The following is a 16,878-nucleotide window of genomic DNA, read 5'->3' on the forward strand; positions in this document are numbered from 1 at the left end:
CTTTTGAAATGACGTCATTTTGCTGGAAGTGGAAACTAAATGCGACGACAAGCTCCACTATCAGCAAAGAAAGAAAGAATGAATGAATGGAAATAAAAAACAAACTGACTGACTGGTAAAAGCTGACAGGACTTGACCACGACTCAAGGTTAACCTCCACCTAGACAGGACAAAAGGGTGGATGAATTTATGTGTTTTTTGTTACAGGAGCAGAAAGATGACAGCAACATTCGAGGTTGCATGACGATTTAACCTTTTAAATGCCATTTTCTCTGTCTGTGAATTTACTATGTGTGTGTGTCATTCACTACCTTGTGTTGCTCACAGAGATTACTGTGAGAAAGTGTATACACCTGCGCAGCGCTAACATTTACATTTCTTTTTACAGCAGATGGTTAATCATGTGTTTGATCATGTGATTTATAAGAGGATTAGTTGATGTTTTTCCTACTACAGGATTTCTGGGTTTATATGTGAATGACATTCTTTCCACGGCTAGGGATGGCTAACTTTATGGTGTTTTTATGGCACCTCTGGAATGTGGATGGCCGACGCCTGCCCACCAGGATAATCCATGTGTGTTGCTAATGTTTGTTTTTCTAAAAGTGCATGTGGAGGATTCAGCTGAAGTGGACAAGTGACATGAGAAAACCGAATAAGGGATGCAGTGTTTATGGTATAGTTGAAGATGGGCTATTGAGCTCATAGTGATTGTTGAGTTGAGTGACTTTGCTTAAGAGAAGTCACTGATTACATTAATGTTAACTGAGCACATGGGATGATCCATGTTTGAGGCGAATTATGGTAATAATAGTGATTTAATGATTTGAGAAAACCTGCACATGACACTTGTCTTGCCCGTGCTGAATGCTTATTGTTCTTATGATACAATTTTTTATAAGTGTGAAGTTTGATTTTACTTCCAAATCTTGCTTTCCAGGCCATGATGGTGTGTATGCAGGCTCCTGGGAGAGCCAGGTGTTAAGCAGACTTAATATGCAAAACACACTAAGATTTTCATTGCAGGATTATAGGTCCAGGGTGGTGCTGCTCCTGGGGAGGAGATGCCCTGATGTTGCCTGGGATATGATCTAGCTAACCTTTTTTCTTTAAGATAGGGATCCAGGTTTGATGAGTTGACTCGTGGGAGTGTCCATGAATCAAGAGGTGGGGTCCAGAATTAACATTAAACAATGTTTTTTATTATTGTTGCAGTGATTTGTGTGATTAGCCGTTTATTTACGGGTATTAAACCTATGCAAGTGGTGCATCCATGTTCAGATGAGGCTTTGATGGCCTATAAGTGAAGTTCACTGAACTAAAGAATGTGGTTTGATGATTGTTGACATGCTCTCCAAATAGTTTGTCTTCCTAGCAAGGAAATACAGGTGCAGCAGTAATCTCCTGAGAAATCTTCAGAGGCCCAGTGAGAAGCGCATAGCTGACAGCCCAGGCAGTGGCTGAGGTCAAAGGTCAAGCTGGTTGGGGCCCATCATGAAATCAGACCTTGGAGCCACAGCAAGGACCATGAAACTGCGTTGGAATGAGGGCTGTACCAAGGGGGAGTTCCAGAGGCCAATTCAAGTGCTTCTGACCATTTCAACTGCCTGTAAAATAGCGGAGAGACCCTCCTGGATTTATCAGAGCCATTGCAAAGAGGTCGAGGTCCCAGGAAACCCCAGCACCCTCAAGACAGCACAATAGAGAAATCTCACACTTGGTTGTTTCAGTGGTGAGGGGGGAGTGCTGATTGAGCCCCTGTAGGGTAAGCTCGCACTTCAACCTCCAGCCTCTGATCAACTCTAGGGCAACCAAGTGCGAGGCGTGACGGCTGAATCAGCTGAACCAGGAGGAAGGCAGAGAAGCTGAGTGTTTTGAGGCAGGTCCAGCAGGCCCAAAATCAGGACTATGCGTGACGAGAAGGAGTGCCTGAGAGGATCGTCCACAAGATGGGAGCTGAGGCCAGGAGGGAGACTTCAGGAGGATCAGAGATCATCTTCAGCACAGCAGACATCACACAGAGAGCTGTGCTACTGAGCTTCCAGGAGATCAAGAGGAGACTTCCCACAGCAAGATTTAAATAAAATGAAAGATTCAATATTGACGCTGAGGAAGACAATTAAGGTGTACGACGTGCTCTGCCTTAAATCTTCAGCAGCGTTGGGACATGAAAACTCGAGGGATGAGGGGAGCGTGCCAAGCTCCATCGACGACGCAGAGGGAGTCTAAGGATGACATCATGATTCTGTGAAAAGCACAGGAACCAGAAGCTATGGTGGTGATAACAGCAGTTTCCTATGAGGTCTGCAGCATTGGAAATAGCTGAGACCCATGTTGACAAACAACAAAACCAACTGGTATGTTTGAATGTCTATTCTACATACATTTGGACTCTGGTCCTATGGACACTGATGGAAACAACTGGAAGAGACATTCATGACGCCCTGCAGAACTCAAACCACTCTGCAGAGAGACATGTGATTTGCACACCCGGAGGAAGCACCACCAAGCTGAGATGTTTTTGAAAATGTTACTTTTTTATTTTAACTATTAAATTAACAATTTCTTTGTTTGCTCGTAGGATGTAGTTTGCCATTGGATGAGATCAATGAGGAATGGGATAACTGCTAATACATTTATTAAACTGTGTACTTTTTCGGTAATTTAGGGTGATTTGACATATGCTGAATATAAAAATGTTTGCATTGACACTGTCAGACATGAGGTGATCATAACTGGGAGCTTTTCAAGCATAAAGGTCAAAAAGGGGGGAATGTTAGGTTTTGTCTTGTTGATTGTCATTTATGCTTAGAAATATTTAACCATATATGCTTAGAGGTGTATAATCATTTGTAGATTGAAAGAATGTCTCATCCTAGGAGGTCTGTAACAACTCTGTGTAGCATGAAGAGGGGAGTGCGTTCACTCCTCTCTAGAGTGTTCTGGCATAGATCACACACCTCCTAGGAGAGATCGTATCTTCTCTTTCTGATATATGGTTTAGCAAACACACGTATATCTGTTTAAGTATAAGAGCCTTTTGTTCAGATGGACCCGCTAGACTCTTCACAGGGTCACATCTTGACCTCACCACACACACACACACACACACACACACACACACACACACACACACACACACACACACACACACAGGCAAAGTACTCTTTGTGTGTATGTAGACGTCATATGTTAATGACCCTATGCATATTCATGTAACCACAATAAAAGGAGTGGTCTCCCTCATGCATGAGTAACATGAAGAACTTTGCCTACTCGTGTCTTGCTTTGCTGTGTAATTATATTGTCCTCAACGTTCCAGCGAATAGGTTCAAGCTACAAACCTATCAACTTTGTTGAAATAAATGGATTACATGGCGGTCTTTTCCTGTTTCATATGTTAGGCTTTGCTCTCTCTGTTTTTGGTAATTCCACACTGGTGGAATCCCAAACAAAACACGCATTAAGAGGCTCTAATGCCTGTGTGTCAATTTCGCGGTCCATGTCACCCCTACTTGTGGCCCACATGAAGAAATATTGTTTAAAATTATTATTCAAAAAGTTATTTAATATGAAAGTGATATGAGCAGAGTGTTCCAAGCATTGCCCTATACCCGTTATGTGCAAAAATAGGAGAGTTGAAAAGTACGAGTTATCACTGAGCAGAGACGGGAGATGGAAGCATGTAAATATAATAACAACCACTGCAGCCAAAAAGACTTGACTGTACACTGTGTTCGTGTTTTCCTCTGAAACAATAAGCAACCTTTCAATGCCTCTCTCTGTCTCTCGCTAGCAAAGTTGTCCCAGACAAGTGCTAACGAAGAAGCTGTCTTTGTTTTGTAATGAGCTTTTGTAATCTTTCGGCTACAAGGTCGACACGGAATCAAACATATTAGCCAGAGGTCCCTTTACTACGGTTCGGAGCAACAGACCTGTTTTATATACACTCAACAAAAATATAAACGCAACACCTTTGTTACTGCTCCCATTCCCCATGGGATGGACGTAGAGACCTAAAATTCATTCCAGATACACAATATAACCATCCCTCCCAAACAGTGGTCACAAATCAGTCCAAATGTGTGGTAGTGGGCACATCTGCTATATTGAGATAATCCATCCCACCTCACAGATGTGCCACATCAGGATGCTGATCTGACATCATGAGTAGTGCACAGGTGTACCTCAGACTGCCCACAACAAAAGGCCACCCTGGAATGTGCAGTTTTGTCTCACAGCAAAATGCCACAGATGCCACAAGCAATGAGGGAGCATGCAATTGGCATGCTGACAGCAGGAATGTCAACCAGATCTGTCGCCCGTGCATTGAATGTTCATTTCTCAACCATAAGCCGTCTCCACAGGCGTTTCAGAGAATATGGCAGCACATCCAACCGGCCTCACAACCGCAGACCTCGTGTAACCACACCAGCCCAGGACCTCCACATCCAGCAGGTTCACCTCCAAGATCGTCTGAGGCCAGCCACCCAGACAGCTGCTGGAACAATTGGTTTGCACAACCAAACAATTTCTGCACAAACTGTCAGAAACCGTCTCAGGGACGCTCAACTGCATGCCCATCGTCCTCATCGGGGTCTTGACCTGACTCCAACTCGTCGCCGTAACAGACTTGTGTGGGCAAATGCTCACATTCGATGGCGTCTGGCACGTTGGAGAGGTGTGCGCTTCACGGATGAATCATGGTTCACATTGTTCAGGGCAGATGGCAGCTGAGAATGTCCCAGTTCTTGCATGGCCAGCATACTCACCGGACATGTCACTCATTGAGCATGTTCGGGATGTGCTTGACCGGCGTATACGACAGCGTGTACCAGTTCCCACGAATATCCAACAACCTCGCACAGCCATTGAAGTGGAGTGGACCAACATTCCACAGGCTACAATTGACAATCTGATAGACTCCATGCGACGATGTGTTGCACTGCATGAGGCAAATGGTGGTCACACCAGATACTGACCGGTTCTGGGTCCCCAGACCCCCAATAGCACAAAAAACTGCACATTCCAGGGTGGCCTTTTGTTGTGGGCAGTCTGAGGTACACCTGTGCACTACTCATGATGTCAGATCAGCATCCTGATGTGGCACACCTGTGAGGTGGGAGGGATTTTCTCAATATAGCAGATGTGCCCACTACCACACATTTGGACTGATTTGTGACCACTGTTTGGGAGGGATGGTTATATTGTGTATCTGGAATGAATTTTAGGTCTCTACGTCCATCCCATGGGGAATGGGAGCAGTAACAAAGGTGTTGCGTTTATATTTTTGTTGAGTGTATGTGCTGAATAATTTTCTATACAAGATCACTGCAAAAAATCGCAGCCTTACCTAATGTCCACCCTACTGTTACTCATTTGATATTAAGATTTAAAGATCTAGTTGGTATTGGTATGGTGAGTAACCCTCAGTAATAGTAATAAATCACATAGCAATAGTAGATCCATGTAGTTGTAAAAAGCTTGATAATATATTAAGTAATCCAAAGTATTCAGAATACATTATTCTCATTGAGTAAAGTTACGGAATACACTACACAATACATTTAGAGGCATGTATTCTGTAATCTGTAATAGAATATATTTTAAAAGTAACCTTCCCGACACTTCACATAGGTACATTCCTCCAACACCAAGGTCAGGTAATTTTTCTCCATGTGCAAGTAATATTGATAGGATTACAAACTCCATTAAGTGTTCTAGAGTTAAGAATGAACAGTCATAATTTTCGGGACATGATGCTGTACACATCAGTGGTGGCTTGCTTACCTATCTTGTGGAAGAGTTCAGGAAGGTGCACTTCAACCTTTTCTCTTTGGAACATGTGGTACTCTGCCTGTTCACAAATTGGAGGGATCATGTTGAACTGTCGTGCCACAGAGTATGCCTCCTACAAATAATAGAGGAAAAAGCACCAAACATTTTTATTGGTCCATGATTTTCACCAAGAAACTGACCCTGTTTCAGTAAGTACTGAGTAATCCAATCCATTTAAGTGGAAGCATGTAATGTAGGCACAACCTTGTTTCTCGATTTTTTAAATTAATTAATTAATTAATTTTTAAATTTTTGCAGATGGGACACATATGACTGGGGGACAAGAAAGAAAGAAAGAAAGAAAGAAAGAAAGAAAGAAAGAAAGAAAGAGACAGTGAGAGAAAACATTTTAAAAAAAAAAAGGTAAAAATCCCCTGATCACCTGTTGAGAGAAAAGCAAAAACGAAAAAAGAGAAAAAAAAAGCAAAAAAAGTGCAATACAATAAACACAACAACATTGCAAGTACGTAGATAATTGTAAGCAACAGTAAATACTAAATATTGAATGTATTGTGCAGCATGCAAGACCACACAAGCACACAATGTGCTTTGAGGTAGCAGCCAAGGAAGATATAGTTTGTGTCTGTGAGGACCACAGGACACCTGTGTGAACACTTGTATTCAAAAGGTTTCTCCATGTAATGATCTGCTGTGGGAAGCCATAGCCATGTCCCCGGCGCATGAAACAGGCATGGAGGAGATCCAGGCCCAGACATCCAGAGGTTCCCAGAGCATAAAAGCCCAAGAAGGACCATCAGAAGGGCAACGGTGCCACCCTCAGGGAAAGAGCTGAAAGGAGCCTTAGGTGTGGGGTCAGCCAGCAGTCACCATGCAGAAGCCACAGGGAGCTGCAGTGACATGCCTGTGGGCTCTGCCAGCAGCTAGCCATGCCAAAGTGGACCGAGCCCCAGGCCCAGAGGCCCAAGGTCCAAGGGCCCCCCCACCCCCCAGAAGGAGTCAAATGTGATGGACTTACAATTTAAAACACACATAAATGTTGTATTTTACATCTGATTGCCCTAAGGCCTTATGAGGTCCTCCACACTATGCACTTGAGCATATAAAAGTGTTGATCACCTCTTTCATTGAAGTTTGAGTGTTTTAACCCTTTCATGCATAGTAGTCACTATAGTGGACAGCTACTCAAAGGCTGTTTTCTTGTATTTGTGTCAGTGTTAATGGTATGTTTGCACATAAACCACTACACTGGATACTGCTGTGTCACTCCATACTGTGCAACCCACTGGTCATTTAATGTTACTATAGATGCATGCAGTGTTGGGGAGTAACGGAATACATGTACCGGAATGTACTGGAATACAATTTTAAATAAATTTCTTCATTTAGTGACAATCATTTTCAAACCAGTACATTGGATTTCAAATTAGGCTAATTCAAATTCAATTTTAGAATTTGAGTTCAATTTTATATATTATAAGGCAGCACGGTGGCACGGTGGTTAGCACTGTTGCCGCACAGCAAGAAGGTCCTGAGTTCAATTACACCATCAGGCCGGGGTCTTTCTGTGTGGAGTTTGCATGTTCTCCCCGTGTTTGCGTGGGTTCTCTCCGGGTACTCCGGCTTCCTCCCACCGTCCAAAGACATGCAGCTTGTGGGGATAGGTTAATTGATTAATCCAAATTGTCACTAGGTGTGAATGTGCGAGTGAATGTGAGTGTGAATGGTTGTCTGTCCCTGTGTGTTAGCCCTGCGACAGACTGGCGACCTGTCCAGGGTGTACCCCGCCTTTCACCCTATGACAGCTGGGATAGGCTCCAGCGCCCCCCGCGACCCTGAAAAGGATAAGCGGAAGCGAATGGATGGATGGATGGAGTTCAATTTTATTTTTTCAATTTTATTTGAGTTGAGCAATTGAGATTCAATCTGAGCAATTCAAATTCGAATTTAGCTTACAGTGGTTCCTCACTATTGATGCCTGTCTGAGAAAAGTGTATAAAGTGTGTAGTGAGGGGTTTTACAGCCTTAAAACATCTATAATTATTGTAAAAAATAAAGTTCCAAAGTCACCTCAACAGTCAGTGCAGCGCACACACTACATGCTGCTAAAGGTCGTAAACATGCAATTATTAAACCTAGGCGAAACTGTCCCCAGATATAACATATAGTTATAGTTAGTCAGGCATGTACTAACTATAGCCTTTACACTATGCATTTTGCCCTTGTATTTTATTTGCAGCAGAACTATGGGATATATGTGTACATCCCCATGCACAACTTAATTTTTCTTCCAACAATGCCCTGGGCCAAACAAGGGTTTGCTGGACCAGGATCTGCATCCACCATAGCCTGGTGTATACCCCCTCAGCACCTTAGAGAGACATACAGTGTATCATTAAGAGGGAAGGTGTTGGAGGGCCAGCGACACAGAACACCAGTCCCACTACCTGGGACCTGTGGAGCAACGGCAGAGCGAAGGAGGTTCGTGGCCAATTGCGACTGCTGCCGGTTGTTTGCCTATGCCAGGTGAAAAGCCAGTCCTCTGGCTCCATCCAGCCCTCCCGGAAACGCTAATGATAATCTTTTGCCGTGAGACCTAGGGCAAGGGCAAGCTGAGAGGCGCTGCCTGGGCTTCGTTGGACCTCAGTGGGAGCAACCTCAGTGCCCACTCCTTCTCCAATGGCATGGCTCTGCCATGACCTGAAAGACCTCCTGGTGGCAGTGTCAGCAGGGAACCAGCCCAAGCAATCAGACTCTCTAACACCTTTATCCAGGGTTCAGACTGATCCTGCCACTGTTACAACTGGCGGTAAAACACCACTGCCTGCTCCTGTTGCATGGCCGCCAGCTCACCCACCATATGGGCCAGGACCTCAGCTGGCTGGATCTGTCACAGGTCCATATTACTGGCGGCTTGGGTTGGGACCCACACAGTTTGTTTTATTTGCATTCCCTGCAAAAGCTTTCCAGATGTCCTCATCTGGGTTCACACCATGCACAGATCTCCTCTCCGGTCCCAGCAACATCCTCAAAAGGGGGGGACATGATTGTATGATCGATATCAAGTGTGTGAGTTAGCCTTCCAACACACCCAGAACCCACTGTTCCATCCATCCTCTGCAGCTGAGCCACAAACCACACCCAGCCACACAGAGATGAATTAATACTTTGAATTATAACTGATGATGCTTAGATTAGACTGAATTCCACCTTTATACCAATTGTATACTGTCCGGTATAAAGATAGTGTTAACACTATATTGTCAGTGTAAAGAATGAAAATAGATACGAAACATCTGCTTACATCTTGCTGAATTCAGCTGTGTAAATTCACAAAGAATAGAATAGAATAGAACAGAATAGAACAGAATAATCATGATCCTGGGTCTGTTGACCCAGCGTTTTGTGCTTTCTATTATTGTGATGTATTTTGGTTCTGGTTTTCTTGCTCTTTGGTTTTTGGTTCTGTTCTTCTTCAGTTTAGTGTTTAGTCATTTCTGCATGTGTATTCCTCTGTGTAAAGTCAGTGTTTCTAAGTCTGTGTCTTTGCATGTGTGAGTTCCTGTTTTACTTTGAAGGTCCGTGGCTGATGTTAGTGTGTTTAGTTTTTGTTTCCCCTGTCCCGTCATGTCTAATTACTCCCAACTGTGCCCTCCTTCTATGTTTCATTCCCTTGGTATCCTTCTGTGTATTTAAGCCTTGCGTCTGCCTCTGTTAGTTGCTGGTTTGTCTGCGTTATATGGTGTTTAGCTCTGTGGACAAATTAATTAATTTGTTATTGGAGCATGAGGGGAAAGAATTTCGCTAAGCTGTGGCTAACCGGCTACAGCGATTGGTTTCTGGTCTCCCCTGGCTCACTTCACCTGCTCGCACCGAATTTCTTCTGATCAAGCTTCACCTTCACCCCCGGCTGCTACCACCCACCCAGCAACTAATGCTTCGCTGCCCGGCCCATCGGCCCAGCCTTTGAAAGGGAAACGGTGCTTACGCCGTCAACGCCCCTGACCACAGTCGGACCTCGGGATATCAGAGCGGCCGACTGTGGTGATTAAAGAGGACAATATTACTGGTTTGACCTTTGGGACTTTTTCTTCTGGGGTTGTTCGGGGTGTGTTGATGAGAGCTAATATGCGTAGCTTATCTACCTTCATAGTATGTGACCTCTCCCAGGTTGGTATTTTTAAGACTTCTGAGAAAACAAAGGGCTGTGTTTCTTCTGCTTCTTCTGAGCCTGGATTAACTCTCTCTGAGTCTGTTAACCCCGTATCAGCTATCCCAGAGTGTGCTAAAGCTGTGGCTTTCAACCCAGAGACAATTAACCCCAGCTCTGATGATACTAAGACTGTTTTGTTTTCCAAGCTGCCACCTCAAGAGACTGTTCAGTGTGCACCCGAATGTTTCATTTCTTGGACTACTGACACTCATTCAAAGACATTAAGTGGTAATGTTGCAGTAATTGAAATGTTCTCCAGGGCCTCCCCAGAGGCTGAGTTTCCTCCCTCAGTTGCCTGTGGACCCCTAGAGACTAAAAAGTCAGCATTGCCCGAGTCACCTGCCCAGCTGCCACTATCTCAGTCTCCAGTGTCCCGCTACCTGTAGCTCAGTCTCCAGTGTCCCCACTACCTGTAGCTCAGTCTCCAGTGTCCCCGCTACCTGTAGCTCAGTCTCCAGTGTCCCCGCTACCTGTAGCTCAGTCTTTGGTTCTGTCAGCCACTTAACAATCCATCATCTCTATTCAGGGAGATAATCTCATTCCCAACCAGGGTGTTTCTCGTAACTTAGCTGCTTTAGGTGCAGTTATTCACTCCAGGGTCTCCCCAGAGGCTAGGTCTCAGTCCCCAGCTGATTCTGGCCTCCTGGAGGTTAAGCAGCCCCCTAAGAACTGCACCATGTCAGCGCTGCCTGGGCTGAGCCAGGCCCCTGCGCAGCTCAAGTTACCTTTGTGTCAGCCAGAGGTCCCCGCACCTGCTGGTTCTGATCTGTCTTTGATAGGGGTCTCTGCGCCTGCTAGTTCTCATCCGTCCTCGCTAGAGGTCTCTGTGCCTGCTGGTCCTGTGTCTGTCTTTGCTGGAGGGTCCAGGGGCCCGTTCAGCAGTCTGTCTCAGCTGGAGGGTCCCAGGGGCCGCTACGGTTGCTACACCACCGTCTGATCCAGCTCGGCCTGTACCACCTCGCCTTCACCGGCCGCTTTCCTGGCCTCTAGCTGGACGTGATCGCCATCGAGGCCGGCCCCCTGAAGGAGCCTTCCGTGTGGCCGGCCTCCGGACGTGCTCTGTCGCCACATCTGCCTTCCGTGTGGCCGGCCTCCGGACGTGCTCTGTCGCCATCACTGCCGCGCGTTCGGAATAGAATAGAATAGCTCTTTATTGTCATTGTTACAAAAACAATGGAAAGCAGTTTGGCATCTGTGTGTGTGTGTTAAGTACACAATAGCATAAGTATTTACACAATAACACAAACAAATTTACATTTACACAAGAAAGATATGTACAAGTTATACATACACCTGTATATATACAGATACATCCATGCATACATACATATATAAATATATACATACATATATGCATGCGTACTTTATATTTCCACATACACGCTTGCATATATATACACACACATCAGTGATATTGCATATTGAGTGTGTGTGTGTGTGTGTGTGGGGGGGGGGGGGGGGTTGATATTGCACATTGTTGCAACTATATTAAATAGTGTTATAATAAATACAGTTTAATGCAACCAACATTCCTACCTCCTTAAAGTATACATAGAAATACAGTTTATAAATAGGGTCCATGGGTGTTGGCAGTGCAGTTATCCTCCAATCAGGGTTGAGGTAGGGCATGTTTGAAAGCTTGTGGGTAAAAACTTCTATTAAGTCTGTTTGTCTTCGTCTTGATGGACCTGTAGCGTTTACCAGAGGGAAGGGGGGGAAAAGTGAGTGTCCAGGGTGCGAGGGGTCCTTGATGATGATGCTGGCTTTTTGTTGAAGTCTGCCAGTATAAATGTCTTTGAGGGGGGTTTAGTGAGTTGCCCGCCCTGCTGCCCTCACCACCCGCTGCAGTTTCCTCTTGTGCCTCCGCCGTGCAGCAGTTCAACCAGAGAGTGCAGCAGTAAGTCAGGCTCTCGATGGTGGAGGGGTAGAAGTTTACTAGCAGTCTCTGGGGTAACAGCCTTTGTTGTGCTTTCCCTACCTGGTGGAAATGTTTGTGGACCAGGTAAGGTCAGCCGAGATGTGGACTCTGAGGAACTTAAAGCTTTCTACCCTTTCTACCTCCTCCCCACCAATGTAGAGGGTAGACCAATAAACCTCAGAGCTCTACTTAGGTTTGGAGGTCAAAAGCAGTTTTTGTATCACCATGCACTAATTTATTTCATTATATTAATACAGGTCCTGCTTTTTACTTTCATTCTTTGAATGCTTTTCTGAGCCTGTACGTTCACTTTTATTTGAGTCAATAGGTTCAATAAGTACTTTTACTTTTACCTGAGTATTTTTAACAAGTATCTGGTGTTCTATGTCAGTAAACAGTGTCTATACTTTTGCCACCTGCACTGATTTCATGATTTATTTCATGTATTTATGAAATGAACACTAAGAACTTGTTCTATTTAGTCCTAATTCAGACCAACACTAGCCACATGAAAACAACAATAAATCTACAGTATTCACATAATTCAGACTATGGATAGATTCACAGCTAAGTTTAAAACTTACCATGATCTCCATTGAGGTCCATCGTGATGTACCCCAGTACATGGACATGCCTTGGTTGATCACATAGGTCATTGCTCTTACTGTCTCTACCAAAACAAAAATATGTAAAGTTTCAACAACAAACTTTAAGATTGCTTTTTGAAAAAAACAGAGCAAACAAAGCTCAGGTAAGATGAAATAGTATTTATGCTTGTCCTTGTCTATATTTATTAAGGCCTAGGATTTAGTAAGCTGCTACATCAACCTACTGACATACCAGGCTAGATTGTTCACTTATCCAGCACTTATTCATATCAAATAGAAAATTATACTGGAGGCATTTTTCAGGATTCAGTATCTTGCGAAAGGACACTTTGACATGTAGACAAGTAGAGTACTGAGCCAACAACCATCCAATTCACTCTACCTCTGGAACCACAGCTGCCCAAGTATAAAATAGATCATTCTACTGGATAAACCCAGGTGGAGCAAAACAATTTTTCAAATTTCTCCTACCCACCTACGCCCCAAGGTATAAAGCAACATTCAATAAAATCACAAAGCTGTATCCTATCACAAGAACAATCAATCCATAGTCAGAAATGATGATGATAATAATAATAATAATAATAATAATATCTCCAAAAGTTGATTCTGTTCATCTGGACGTAGCGTTTCGTGGGAGAAACGTTTCGTCACTCATCCAAGTGACTTCTTCAGTCTCAGCTGACTGCAGGTTTCCCCAAATCTTATAAACAGTAAATTTGCATAATGACTGAAACGAGGCCACTGAAGGAACAATGGACTGGGAGATCAGTTCCTTAATCATAATTATGAAAATTCTCATGACCATTGATCAACAACCACTGACCAAAACCCACTGATCAAAGACCACTGATCAATGGCCATACCATCCACAGAGAGTTGGGGAATGGCTGCAATCACAGCATTGTAAGATGGCGAAAGATGTACCCTTAGGCCCCCTCCTCGATTCAGAGATGGTCTTTCCCTTTTCACGTAAATGAAAAGTTTCTGGCTTCGATCCTCAACTCGCTGGTGGGCAGCTCTGAACACCACATCCAGAACACCCTGGATTTTGTTGAGAAGGTGAGAGATGTCATTATGGAGGCAGATGAAACCATGGTCTCATACGACGTTACATCTCTCTTCACTTGCATCCCAGTCACAGAAGCGTTGGAGGATTACAGGATGACACCAACCTCAGCAACAGGACCACTCTCAGCATCGACCAAGTGTATTTGCTTTTGGAACTGTGTCTTCATTCCAAAACCAAAACCAGTAGAGTAGCATAATTGGGAGAAAACAGGCCAGATTTTGGCTTAAAATTTTATAGCTTGACCTTCCCATCACCATCCTGAGAAGAAGCTCAAAGGACAGTTAATTTCCTGATGAAGACCAACAGAACATCGTGGACTTGATAAGAATTTACAAGCAGCCAAAAGACAGTGCAACTGTTAACACTGAAACCAAACTGACGGGACCAGCAGCATGGAAGGAACCACGAGATGGAAACATGCACTGTAAATTACAGGCTGGGCAGTTGGACAGTGGGATAATGAGCTGTGGAAAGCACTGGACATTGATTGTCAGATTTGCCATGCTTGGAGTAATCTTGAAAGCGACGACTGAAAGGATCAACAGAGAAGAAGAAACCGCGTGATGAAACATGCACGGTGGACTGTGATATTTTGCCAGGCTGGAACTTAATCCAAAAGGAAAATACTGAAGAGAAACAGAGAGGAAACGGACTGTGTTTGCTGGAGAATTCAAGACAACAAAAGGACACTGAGAGAAGAGGACGGGGACCAGTGAGAGGTGAAGCCGGACGAGTTCGACTGTGAGAACACAGGGTATAATTGGACTGAAATTGAAGCCTGAACTCATGATGGTGTTTAGAGATGTCCACCAGAAAACTAAAGAGGTAAACAAAAAGAAGGTAAAATAAAGAGTGAAAACAACTGACAATTACATCAATGAATAGAAAACACACATACACAAAGTGTTACATGTGAAATTATTTCTGGAAAGAATCAGAAGTGAGATAGTTTTGAATTAAGAAATCAGTGAAAAGATGCATGAATTAAACCTGATTATAACATACAGAGGCAATGAAGAAAGCAGCTTACACTCACTGAACATTAACATACATAGGAAAAGCAATGAAGACCTGCTTACACTTATACACATAACATAAGTTGGTATTTCTGACCAGAGAGGGGGAAACGGGTAGTTTAAGTACTCATGATAATAATGAAAATGTCTTAGTTGTGTTTCTTCAGGGGCGAAACAGACCTGGATCAATTTTCCACGTGCAGCGGTCGGAAGAAAGTTATAGGTCAACATGACTGGATATGTCAAGGCAAGTTTCTGGTTGAATTGTTCACAGCGCCATGTCTCCATAAACCTGACAAGTGGGCCCTAACTTGTGTCTGAGGACCAGGAATGCTGTTAATAAGGTGGGAACTTAAAATTTGGGTTAGCAAATTTGGGAAAGAAAACTGACTGCTTAAGCGGCGAATTGTGCAGGAGTCTGAAACACTGCAAAAGCAACATATGCAAATTCACATACACAAGCAGAAAATGCATTAACCTTACAAGGACAAGCTCGTGGAGATTAATGCATAGACATTGATTAAACCTGGCTGAGAACACAAACATACGCAATGAAGAACAGCTTGCTATTTGTATGAGTGATAGAATGGTGTGAATGTTTAATAAAATACATTTGAGTTTGAAGTTGAGGAATAACTCAAAGAAGCTATATGACAAAGGGAGTGAGTTATGGAAAAAGAAAAAGTGATTAAAGTAGTTTTAAAAAAGTGACTTAGGAGTGCCCTGGTACTGAGTGATCAACACTAGTGATCACTGTAGAAAGAAATAAAATAATTTAATAAGTTGGTAATGTTTAAACATATGTTTCTTTTGTTACGGCAACTTCTTGAGATATGACTCAGTATGCAAATTAGCTGGAGTGAGTGGTGACGAAGGAGTTTCCTGTGTGTGTGACTGAGGCTTTCAGGAGAGGAAGCATAGCAGACAGAAGAGGAGTGCAGATTTGGATAGGAAATTTATAGTTTAGTGATTATATGTTGTTGTAAGGGGGTTATGTCTTATGTTGAATCTAAGTATGCTAAAGTGCATAAAGGGGGTGATTGTTGTGTGCAAATTGTGTGGTTTTAACAAGACTTTCGGTGTATTGAGGAGGTGAAATTATGTGGTGGCAATACTTGTGTGTTTAAGGTTTTTGAGGTTGTTGTGGTGATGGGTTGATTCTGTGAGTGAGGTTCGGGTTGTTGTTGTTTTTGTTTTTAATAGAGGGAGTTTTAGTAAACATGGACATGTCTAAGAGGGGCCTATTATTTTTGTAACAGTGCACTTAGAGAAAACCTGTCAGGTGATTTTGTTTGTGTTTTCATGAGCTAATAATCAGCTCTCTTTTTCTCATTTTTGTTCTAAGCAGGCCTGCAACAGTGAATAACAGCGCTGACAAATTCTCGGGAAGAGCAAATATAAGGTGGGCTTTCCAGATTACAACTGGCTGAGGAGAAAGCTACCTGTGGGGACCTGATGAGGTCGTAAGTCCCTGTCTAAAAGGATTGTAGCGAGTCAGTCCAGTCCAAAAGCATAAGAAATATTTTCCTATGGAAAATAGAACACATAAATGAGCTCATTTTGCTGAGGGTGGAGAATCTGATCACTTGCGCGGGAGGCTCCACTATTAGCAAAAAATATGGTGTGAATGCATGTGAGTGAATGTGTGACTGGATGAAGGTGGGGATGAATAAATGTGGACAAACAATTTGCTTTTACCAGAGAAAATTTCTGTTTTATTGACTGGGGTTAGATTATGGGATTATAGTATATTGTTGGGAGAATGCCAAATGCTAAAGGGGAAATGTTTTTTGATGTAACTCATGTTACCATTAATTGAAGAAACACATGACTGATAAACTCTTCTGTTTTAAGTTTATTTTTATGACATAGATTGAATCATGAGTGGGGAAAACTGAGTATTTTTAGTTTTGTGTCGAAATAAAGGGGGAATTTAATAATTTAATTGTTTAATAATTTAGGATCATTTTAGGACTTTTTGGGGTTTTTGATCATTTGGATATGGTAAAACTGAAACTGTTATTTTTATGTTAAGGTTAAAGGATTAAAGTGAACTGAATCCTGTTTAGTAGATACAATGCCAGTGTTTTTAAAGCTGTATACAAATCTTAAAGGGAAATTGTGGGACACGTTGACAAAAAGATATGCTTTGGGGAAAATTAGTGAGGGTTGTAGGAGTAGAACAGGTTTGATTTCTTTTTTGATTTCTAGAAGTAGTGGTTATAATGTAGGCTTACATACAGATATTACATAGA

At 43.1% G+C, this 16,878-nt stretch overlaps 1 protein-coding gene across 4 annotated transcripts in view; it reads right to left on the reverse strand.

Annotated features, from left to right (window-relative positions):
* LOC146550612 (voltage-gated potassium channel subunit beta-2-like) overlaps window positions 1–16,878 on the reverse strand; it is a 257,376-nt gene that overhangs the window by 71,259 nt on the left and 169,239 nt on the right. For 3 of the 4 annotated variants that reach the window (XM_085259376.1, XM_085259373.1, XM_085259374.1), the window contains 2 exons: window positions 12,512–12,597; window positions 5,791–5,911 (listed from right to left, as the gene is read on the reverse strand). The exons of the other annotated variant lie outside the window; for it this stretch is intronic. In XM_085259376.1, coding sequence (XP_085115502.1) covers window positions 5,791–5,911; window positions 12,512–12,597 — 207 coding nt within the window. The remainder of the gene's footprint in view (window positions 1–5,790; window positions 5,912–12,511; window positions 12,598–16,878) is intronic. 4 annotated transcript variants of the gene reach the window in all.

The sequence above is a fragment of the Mchenga conophoros genome, linkage group LG20 (genome assembly GCF_057382185.1).
Source record: "Mchenga conophoros isolate Kocher_MC1m ecotype Shallow Benthic linkage group LG20, M_conophoros_male_GT1.1, whole genome shotgun sequence".
In the NCBI taxonomy this organism is placed as follows: Eukaryota; Metazoa; Chordata; class Actinopteri; order Cichliformes; family Cichlidae; genus Mchenga; species Mchenga conophoros.